The following is a 10926-nucleotide window of genomic DNA, read 5'->3' as shown; positions in this document are numbered from 1 at the left end:
ATGCACCAGTACAAGCTGGAGGTTGACCTTCTGTAAAGCAGCTCTGCAGAGAAGGACCCGGGAGTGCTGCTGGATGACAAGCTGACCATGAGCCAGCGATGTGCCCTTGTGGCCAGGAAGGCCAATGGTATCCTGGGGGTGCATTGGGAAGAGTGTTGCCAGCAGGTCGAGGGAGGTGATCCTGCCCCTCTACTCAGCCCTGGTGAGGCCTCATCTGGAGTACTGTGTCCAGTTCTGGGCTCCCCAGTACAAGAGAGACAGGGAGCTACTGGAGAGAGTCCAGCATAGGGCTACAAAGATGATCAGAGGGCTGCAGCACCTGCCCTAGGAGGAACGGCTGCGAGAGCTGGGCCTCTTCAGCCTGGGGAAGAGGAGAGGGATCTTATCAATGTGTATAAGTAGCTGAAGGGAGGGTGTCAAGGGGACGGGGACAAACTCTTTTCGGTTGCCTCTTGTCCTGTCACACGGGGCAATGGGCAGAAATTGAAGCACAGGAAGTTCKGCCTRAMCGTGAGGGRGAATTTCTTCCCTGTGAGAGTGRCRGAGCCCTGGCACAGGTTGCCCAGRGAGGTTGTGGAGTCTCCTYCTCTGGAGATCTTCAAGGCCCRCCTGGATGCAACCCYRTCTAMCATGCTSTAGGTGASCCTGCTGAGCGGGGGGGTTGGACTAGATGATCTCCAGAGGTCCCTTCCAACCTTACTGATTCTATGAATAAATTTCAAGCTGTGTGTTTTAGACTAGATTTAAAGCATTGTTTTTGTTATTGGGATAAAATACAATTACTTCATGAAAATAACTGATCATAGCAGTTGTGCATTGACATGCACTGTTACAGTACATGTATGTAATACTCTGTCCTTTTCCTTGTCCCTTGGGTGCTTCAGTTAATGCAGAAAATATATAGTCATATAAATACAAATAGTGCTTTAATCTTTTTTCAAAATCTTATTTCCTTTCTAGTACATCGCCAGGCATGTTTAGTTTATAGACAGTGTATACTCTGGTGAACTTGATACGTTTTGTAAGGGGCGTCCTTGGGAGAGAGAKAAGACAGTAGTAGCTGAGGGTTCAGGCTCGGCGTTGGCTGCGCCCTGCGGCCGCCGCCGCCGCTGGAGGAGGCCGCCGGGGCGCCCCGCTCGGCCGGGCCTCGCCACGCCCTGCCGCGGCGCCCTGCGGGGTCCCGCCCGCAGCGCGGAACGGTCGCTCCGCAGCCCGGGCGCCAAAGCCGGGAGGGATTCGCCGCGGCACTGAGGAAGGGGCGGGCGCAGGCGCTTCCGGCTGGAGCGGTGGGACCGTTGGGCGGCCGGTACGGCGGCTCGCGCGGCTCCATAGCTCGAAGCGGCGGTCGTGCCTCGCGGCCCGGGAGGGGCTCGGGCGGCGGCGGGCGGGGAAGGTTTCGTTACGGGCTGTCACGGTTGTGCTCCACAGCAGCGTGGGTAAGAGCAAAGCTGCAGGCATGGATGACGAACCTGAAAAAACCAAGCGCTGGGAAGGAGGCTACGAAAGAACATGGTAGGCTTTCCTCTGTACGCCTTAACCTAGTCTTCCTAAAAAAAAAAAAAAAAATTATTAATAAAAAAAATCGTCCTTATATTCATTAACGATTTTTTTTTTTTACGTAGGGAAATTCTTAAAGAAGATGAATCTGGATCGCTAAAAGCAACCATCGAGGACATTCTTTTCAAGGCTAAGCGAAAAAGGTATTATATATTGCCACAAGCATATTTATGAAATATTGTTCATAACAATTGTAAGGTGTTTGTCTTGAAACTGGATCCTTTAGGTAGATTAAGCATCTCAACATGCCTGAAATATATTGTTAGTCTTGACTCTTTCAAAACTCTAGATGCAGAACTCTATCTGCTGTTTGTTGCTATCATCAGAGGAGGGAAAAAGGAAATTTATTTTAATCTTGAATCTCTTCTAAGAGTGAGTGATCTWTGCTAACCAGCGAGTTTAAGTCTTGGTCTGACATGCTGTATGGAGCAGTRTAATTCCAATCGTTGGACTATTCAGAGGGAATCCTTTAACCATTTATTTCAAATTCTACTTTATTTACTGGTATGATGGCAGCAATTTCTTGTTTTGTTTTATATTATCAGAAGAATTGCCAGACAGAATTATTATTTTTTCATATATTTCAGCAAAATGTTCAAATTTACTTGAGCTTCTAAAGTTTAATTAAACCTGGTCATGAGAACTCTATTTTGTTTTCCAAGAGTTATTAGATTTGTTTATAGTTGAAGGTTGAGTTTATAGTCTTCCTTCTTGTTTCTTTCTAATGGAAGTAACTTATGATGGYTATCATAGTTAATGATCATTTCATATGTGCTGGGACTGTGGGATTGGAGTCTGTTTTGGGATCAGTCCTTCATTCATTTACATCTTAAAACCTTCTGTGTTTCATCAGACTCTATGAGCACCATGGACAAGTTCGACTTGGAATGGTATGTTAATAGYTTACACTTGGCTGTCCTGTGCCCAAAACTACTTGAATTTGAGTAGTATGCCTAATCTGAAATACACTTTTGCTGACTTTATATACCTGAGATTGAAGCTTTCTTTTTACCACCCTGCAGTTTAATTTTAGACATTTATTTCTTAATTTAGTGGTAGTGTGGGATGTGAAGCATTAGTAGTTTCAGAGGTTGAGGTTTGTTTTGTTTCCTGTATCAGGACATGCTTTGCAGATGCAGTAAGATCATAAACATTTTTGCTGTTATGTTTGTCTAAGTGAATTGTAAATTGTAACATTGCTTTATAACACGTTGAGTTCCTCAGATGAAGAGGTGAAGTAAGTGCAAACTTGCAAGCTATGATTGTTTTGTAACTTATGTTGAGAGCATAAGAACATTGAATATTACTCACAAAAGTCTTCTGTTTCATTTTGAAGGAAATGTGGAAAAATACCTAGCTTTTCAGCTGTTTTTGATTGCGTGGCTTTAAAAACTGTGAATTAGTTTAGTGTTCTAAATTTTTCCTGTTTGACATATAAAATAGCTGCTGGTTTAAGTAAATGAAATAACCATTTGTTTAAGCAGCTGTTTTGTAGGTGATAAAATTTGATCTTTGCCTTAAATTGGGAACTTGTCAAATTAGCATTACTGTGTTGATACTGCAGATGCGTCACCTTTATGTGGTCATCGACGGATCAAGAACTATGGAGGACCAAGATTTAAAACCCAACAGACTTACTTGCACTTTAAAGGTATTTCTGTAGGCAAAAGTTTTCTCTTACTAATCCACTCTCCTCTGTAAATTATTTCCATATTGTATTTAGAAGAACAGAAATCTCTTGTGACTAATTACTTACATAGTCTCATCTCATCCCTGTGTTTTTCCCTTGTTTATGCTGCTAGCCTGTAATTTTTCTGCAATAGTTTGGCTCTATTTTTTGAGTAGTAAAGCYTGTGTAAGATCAGCTTGTCTTGCAGAAGTGCTACTGTGTAGTGAAAATGGTTCCAAAAGACGTGATAAAGAAGTATGTGGAAATTGAGCTGAAGTGTTGCCCATAGTTAGGGAAGGGAAGAGAACATTCTTTCTTTACACATATAGCAATCTTTATTTTTTCTTATTCTTGTGGTTTCATAAATTGTGATTTGAGCGGATGCTAGACAGGAGTTCTTATTTCTAAATGTGGAGAAGTGAAATTGAATTCTTCAAATCCTGTAGGACCTTCACTTATAACATTAAGTATTGAAATCCTGTGTTTTTAATGTTTTGTGCAGTTTAATGCTTTTTGTTACATCGTAAACTTCTATTTGAATTAACGCTTATCTAGAGCTTTTGTATATAGAGTCAGTAAAATGATATTTCTGAAACTTGCTTTGCGTAGATAATACAGGAAGCAAAAGAGTGGAAAGGTTAAGGCTTTCTGGGGCAGGGGGAGGAGAGTGGAAGGGACAGCTTGTGCTTGAGCTGTCTTGCATACTTGCTCTCCCTCCCCCYATTTTTTAATGGCACTGAATACTTTGCAAGTTTTAAGCACTTAATGCATGTGGAATTAAACTGTTTATATTTTTAACAGTATTGTCTTTTCTTTACAGTTATTGGAGTATTTTGTTGAGGAGTACTTTGACCAAAATCCTATTAGTCAGGTATGTACAGTTACKATTACTACAACTGATTAAAGAGCTAAAAGCTATTCTGAAAGCTTAGTTTCATTTTTAACATTATCTAGTAATCTATTTTCAATTGATACGTTCCTTTCTCTCCCTTCCCTGTCAGTCTCTTGAAGTTCTTGGGGTTTTTTGCATTAACTAATGAAAACAGGAACATATCTATTCCCATTTTTTTTAATGTGAATTGTAACATAGAAGACTTGATTAGACTTTATTTCAGCATTTAAAATCTAGAAATAATTATTTTTGCAGTTTGTGATAATGAAGATATAGGAATGTACATTAATTGATGAATATATTGTGCTACTGTTACACTTAAAAGAAAGCCTGTTTACTTAGCTAATTGGTGGTATGTCTTGTCTAATGCTACTTTTTGGATCAAAAATACAAATCAAGTTGATTTTAATTTCTTAAGAAAAATCTTGTCTATTTTTTTTTCTCCTCCAGGTTGGCTTAATTGTAACAAAGAGTAAAAGAGCTGAAAAAATGACAGAACTTTCAGGTAGGCGGGCAGTATTTTCTTTAAAACTGGAGTTCTGTTGTCATCTCTTGCACTATAAAGCCTTGATATTACAAATTCTGCCTGAATGACTCTATTGGTAGTGAAGTACCGTTAGTATAATATTCTCAATTTAAATGGGAAGTTGCTGTAAGTTATTTGAAWCTGGAGTCTTTTTCAATTTGTTTGAATTTAGAACTGTCATCATGAGTCTATGCCTGATCAGGTCTTATCCAGAATTTAAATGTGTTTTGTCTCACTTAGAGTTAATATCTTATCCTGTTTGCTAACTTTTATATTTGATGACATTTGTGTGTTCAGTGAGATTAGACAAGATGGTAAAAGCAAAATTTCTTGGTTTCGTATATTCTGCCACTAACAAGTTATGTGGCTTCAGAGAAGTTGTTTAAAATCTTGTCTCTTTACCTAGCTGTATAACTGGAACAAATTTATTGAGCTTGAGGATCAATCAGTCCTTGAACAGTACTTTGAGGATAATGGAGGAAAATAAATAGTATTTCTACAGAAATGCTTTGAGATAGTTCACACTGTGATTTCTCTCTTCCGAGTTAAGTGCTTAATAATCTACAGCAGTGATTTTTCTTTCTGATCTTTTGAGTTTGTAACAATTGTGAYTGCCTGTAGAATAAATGTATTTCTGATAGTTATGCAGTGTTTTTGTACACTCTGWCTAAGGATTCAATTTGTAAGAAGTGGAGATGTACAAATAACAGATTGAAAGCCGTTGCTCTACAAGTTAAATTTGTAAAATATATATTTTAAATATTTATATTTTTAAACTTATTAYTTCAGGTGAATGTTTTATTTCCTTACAGGTAACTCAAAGAAGCACATAACTGCTCTGAAGAAAGCAGTAGATATGAATTGCCATGGAGAGCCATCTTTATATAATTCCCTAAATTTGGCTATGCAGACTTTAAAGTTAGTATATAAACAGCTTTTGTTTTCTCTGTTTGATGTTCTTAATCAGTATAATGCTGACTGTAAACTTTTTGGGTGGCTGGAAAGGTTGKTTTTGCAAGTAGTGTCTTGCATTGTGCTGGCCAGAGCCTTTAAAGAAGGCTTTACGTCCTTTTATGTTATGAAGACAGTAAAAAGCTAATTTTTGCACTGCTARCATATTTAATATTCTAAGACAAGACACTTCTATTTAGAGATGTACCTCTCATAAGGAGCAGCAGAGAAGTAAATTTGGAGTAGGATAGACTTCTTAAAGCAGTTTTTTTATAAATTTTTGCCATGTGAAGCATTGAGAGAGTAAAAAAATTTGTAGGAGAATTCGCTTAATAAAARGTTATAGCTAGTAACACTGACAGAAAAAAATAGTAGGTAGTGCCACAGAAAATTATTKGAATGTATAGTTGGAGGAGCATTTTTAATGAACTGTAAAAGGAAGGACAGTAGTTGAAAGTAATGGATTTGCACCTATCAACTGATCAGAGGTGGGTTTTTTTTCGTTTTGTTCTTCTAAGAAGTTGAGAAGACTTACTGCTAGTTTGAAGGTGAATTTTTTTACATGTGAGAGTGTGGATAAGTTGTGGGGTAATTTAAACATTACAGTAAGCAATTAGATGACAAATATAATTAAATATTGTGTGTTAGATATTGGAAAGTTTTGACTTCATGGGCAATAAAATCCTGGTGCTCAGAGAAGGGTCTTACCACAGTCTTTTGTAATATGTAGGTATTTTCGTTTCATGTCTCTTTCTGACTTTAGTACATCATAGTCCTTGAAAACTTCATGTATATGTAGCTTAGTGTACATAGGTGGATTAACKGTATGCTTTCTTTAGGCACATGCCAGGACATACAAGCAGAGAGGTTTTGATAGTCTTCAGCAGTCTGACGACGTGTGATCCAGCCAACATCTATGATCTAATTAAGGTACAAGAGTGAAGTTTGACTACTACTGCAAACTTCCAAACTATTAGACTAAAACCAGACAAGATGTCATAACCAGTAAATTTTCATTTAAAACTTTGCACCTTTTTACCATTTTAGTTCTGCTGATGAATTTGAGTATGCTTTCTTTTTCCATGTGAAGTGCTTAAAAGCGGTTAAGATCAGAGTATCTGTCATCGGTCTAAGTGCTGAAGTTCGAGTTTGTACTGTACTTGCCAGAGAAACAGGTGGTATGTATCTGAAGTTTTGTAGTTACACTACTACTACAAGTTTAAATTTGAAATTAAGTAACTAGTTTTTCATATTCCCTTTAATGCATTTTGTTGTTTAAAGATGATTGTTCTGTTGTGCTGCAGAAAATTAAGGGCTTCTCCAAGTTACAAAATGGATAACGTTTAGTGAAATAATCATCAGCTTCTAGCTGCTTCATTGRAAAGAAGAACTATATCTAAAGCCTGTACAGATAAAGCTTTATGTTGTGGAACTTTAACATATTAGTATTAGTTACTGTAATAGTAACTCTTATGATATAATTACTAGTAATATTGGAGAAAAAGCTATGAATGTTTTTATGTAATTATTTAAACATTCTGTTTTATTATTTTTATTTTTAGTGACAGAGTTGGCTGCTTTTTTTTAATAACTTAAGTTGTTACTCTGTTATTTGGAAAAATATGTTTGTGCTATTTTCCAGGTTATAAATTAATATTCTGAGAGTAAAGTCATTTCTTTGTCTGTGACAGGAACATACCATGTTATTTTAGATGAAAGTCATTATAAGGAACTGCTGATGCATCATGTTAGTCCTCCACCTGCCAGTTCAAGTTCTGAATGCTCCCTTATTCGAATGGGTAGGATGTGGTTTTTGTTGAATTTCAGGTGCAAGATGTAAGAATCTTCTTTCTTTGTATCTTCTGTTTTGGAGTAATGCAGATGGTTAGAAGCACTTCAAAGACATTGCACAATTGGTTCTTTTTATTTTAACACTTTAACAAATAAGTTTTAATTTGTTTAATATTGTTCCCGCAAAATTTTTGTTTGATAAATAAAGTTAAGAATCAAAACAAATAAGATTCAATACTCAACTGCAGTTGGAAGCAATAAGATGAAATGATATTTCTTGTACAGTAGTTGGTATAAATGTAATATTTAAAAGCTGAAGGGTGAAAAAAATGTATTTTGTTTCTCCCTCTGCATTTATCTCTGTGGAAGGCAACTGTCCTAAGCTTCACTTGCTGTAACAGCCTTCTGTTTTGCTGTGTAGGGGGTGTTTGTCTGGAGCACTGTCATGTTTTTTTCTTTCAACAAATGAACAAAAGTACCTTTTCTTCTCCTGATGTAGTTCTTATTAAATTTAAGCCTGAAATTAAACCAGGTAGAAACAGTAATGCCACTGACCAGAGGTTTTTTGTTCTTTCTTTCATCCATCCATTTCGTAGATAAGAAAGAACGTATATATTTTTATATGTAGACTTTATATCTAGAGAGAGACTTTTAGGAGAGATTTCATACCTGGTAAGAGTTATATGTACATACACACAAGAGTATATTGCTTCTTGTAATAGCAAAAGAAAATTGATATAAGTTAACAGTTGGAATAATCTTTGAACTTTTCCGTTCAAATAAGGAACTGAAAGATTACTAGTATGTTTAAAATTGTTAATATGGAATGTTTTTCTCTGAAGGTTTTCCTCAGCATACGATTGCTTCTCTATCTGATCAAGATGCAAAGCCATCCTTCAGCATGGCGTAAGTAAAACTGATTAGAATTTAATGAGCTAATTAAAATTCAGTATTAGAATTCAATGATATCTAGTTTTATTAGAAAATCTGCTTTTTAGTGGAAATATGGCAAAATACTACGAAAAAGGACTGGCAACTAATGTTTTGTGACTTCTCGTTAGAAATCTTACTTTAACTTGCACTTTCTGAATGTGATCATAGTTACTTGTGTTCTTCTCGTTTAAATACATTTTTTAAATTGTATATTTTAAAATTTTTGAAGGTAATGAATGGCTTTTAGATGTATTTGCGCAGTGGCCAGAATAAAAGGCTCCTACAAGGTGTTGAAATTATTACCACCAATTTTACTAGCATTTTTGCATTCAAGTATTTTCTTACCATTATAATCATGATAAAGAATAGTAGTATCTGGAATTAATTTTATTAGTTTATTGCTTTACTAATGTGTAGTGATAATAAATGAAAGTTTAAAACCGGGCCTCAGTCTGATGAACATCAACAGTGCTGTTCTCCATGAAATGAACCATAATATTCAAGGTTGACAGAGCAGCATGAGTTTTCRGGAGGAAACAGTGTCTGCTGTTAGAGGAAATAAGTATTAGTATGCATCATAAAGTCATACAGAATATTAGAKGGGAGTAGTACTATCAGTACTGATACATTTCATAACTTTATTTTTTCTAAGCATAATTTGATTCTCCTTTCTTTTTTGTGGGGAGAACTTTTTGTGGAGAAGTGTGGTCACTGATGTCTCATTCTGTCAGTTTTTTTCTAATACTTACACATACAGAATCAATATAGAAATTTTTTTAAACAATATTTGTTCTGAGGACTGTGTAGTGTTACCAGTTATGTAGTATTGCCAATACTGCCATTATTAATGGTGATATTTGTACAGCTTGACAGCATAGCATCATTCAGAAAATGGTACTGATTTCTTCCTCCAACCTCCTGTCTCTCTCTCCTCCAGGCAATTGGAAAACAACAGTGAGCCAGGTCTTACTCTGGGTGGATATTTCTGTCCACAGTGCAGAGCCAAATACTGCGAACTTCCTGTGGAATGCAAAATCTGTGGTTAGTAGCAAGAAAAACTGAGCAGATGAATTATGTGTTGGGSATAAGATAGTTGAAGGGCAGGAAAACTCAACTGTAATTAGTAATCAAAGGCCAGTTCTACTTTAAGTAGCTTTCATTCCTGTGTTGTGAAATGTCAGCTTTKTGTAAGGACTCTCAGGACTCTACCTGTAAAGCTATATCAAGTTGTTAGTTGTAAATAAAGGGTGGGGTATTTTGTTGTGTTGGTTTTGTTGCAGGTGGGTTTTGTTTCTTTTTGTTTTGTCCTGAATTCTTTGTGTATTCAAAACTTACTGATAGGGAGAAGTTTGGGTGGATTTCACAAATATATTTGCAGTAGTTGTATCAGACATTTTTGTTACAGTAAGAGGATCAAGATCAGGATGGAGAAATGCAAGAAGTATYTGCGAATGAGCATATGTTATATACAAACGTAGCAGAACATAATAAGCTGTAGGCAATTTGCTGTCTTACATCAGGGACTAATACACATGGTTGGCGATTTACCTGAATTGAACAAGTAACCAACAAGCTGCTATTCCATTTTGTGGGAGAGATGAGATTGTTGTGCAAAGAATGCTGAGGGAGGTACACATGCAGAAAGACTTATTTGCAGGGTTTGTAAGTGATGGCTTACAATGGGAAAACTCTCCTCAGCTGCCAGTTCAGGAGAAGGAGTGGGGTTTCCAAGACAAGTGTGCCTTCTCCATTGCAGCAGATAGTAGTTGCTTGATGCTATTTCCATAGTGACTGTATCACTTCATCAGCATCCCCTCTATTTCCTTTGGCTGCTCATGCTCATTACTCTAGTAGTGCTGATTGGAGCATGCATTGATTGGGTGCAGATATTGCACTTACTAGTTGGCTTTTAAATTTTTGTGTATGTATATTACTGGGTGTCTTATTGCCTATCTAAATGACTATTATATGCCTATTATGCCTTATATGACTATTGCCTATCTAAATGACCACTAATATGGTTTACTAAGCTCTATTTGTCCCCTAGTGCAAGGTGTCATAAACTGAAAGCTATGAAGCAACATGGGGAAGACAGGGTGATTCTCAATGTCAGCTGTAATAATTTCTTGAGGAATCCTGACATAAAAGGCATAGACGTGTTTCAGACATCTCAGTGTGAGGCCATGAGGATAAAGAGTGTTTTGGAGTTCAAGGGTAGAAGTATGGGCCCCATCAATACAAGTTGGTAGACAAAAGATTCAAAAGGTAAAGCCCAAGGACAGATTGACTGCACAGTGATGCATGAAAGGATGCAGAGTTGCAAATAGAAGGCCTTCAGCCTTGCAAAGATTAAGGGACTTATGGTATCCCCCCAATGGAGATGCGAGGATTAACTTTTATAGATGGCTGGTAGGCCACTCTCCATCATCTTTGAAAGGTCGTGGAGAACAGGAGAGGTGCCTGAGAACTGGAACAAAGCCRGTGTCACTCCAGCCTTCAARAAGGGCCCAGGCAACTACTGGCCAGTCAGCCTCACCTCCATCCCTGGAAAGGGGGTGAAGCAGCTCCTTCTGGATGTCATCTCCAGACACATGGAGGAAAAGAAGG

The 10926-nt window shown here is 37.3% G+C and overlaps 1 protein-coding gene across 4 annotated transcripts in view; it reads left to right on the top strand.

Annotated features, from left to right (window-relative positions):
* The window catches only part of GTF2H2 (general transcription factor IIH subunit 2), a 16335-nt gene that overhangs the window by 2238 nt on the left and 3171 nt on the right, over nt 1-10926 (top strand). The window contains exons 1-13 of one of the 4 annotated variants that reach the window (XM_085322033.1): nt 1254-1306; nt 1432-1512; nt 1623-1700; nt 2411-2447; nt 3122-3208; nt 4047-4097; nt 4569-4623; nt 5457-5562; nt 6435-6525; nt 6686-6773; nt 7287-7394; nt 8229-8292; nt 9257-9360. In XM_085322033.1, the coding sequence (XP_085178159.1) occupies nt 1457-1512; nt 1623-1700; nt 2411-2447; nt 3122-3208; nt 4047-4097; nt 4569-4623; nt 5457-5562; nt 6435-6525; nt 6686-6773; nt 7287-7394; nt 8229-8292; nt 9257-9360 (925 nt within the window). In that variant the 5' untranslated portion in view covers nt 1254-1306; nt 1432-1456. Of the gene's footprint in view, nt 1-1253; nt 1307-1428; nt 1513-1622; nt 1701-2410; nt 2448-3121; nt 3209-4046; nt 4098-4568; nt 4624-5456; nt 5563-6434; nt 6526-6685; nt 6774-7286; nt 7395-8228; nt 8293-9256; nt 9361-10926 lie in introns of those variants that run through there. The other 3 variants (XM_085322030.1, XM_085322031.1, XM_085322032.1) reach the window with 3 other exon arrangements.

The sequence above is a fragment of the Rhea americana genome, unplaced genomic scaffold (genome assembly GCF_003343005.1).
Source record: "Rhea americana isolate MKP2758 unplaced genomic scaffold, rheAme1 scaffold_74, whole genome shotgun sequence".
Classification (NCBI taxonomy): Eukaryota; Metazoa; Chordata; class Aves; order Rheiformes; family Rheidae; genus Rhea; species Rhea americana.
This window is presented reverse-complemented; position numbering and strand designations above follow the sequence as displayed.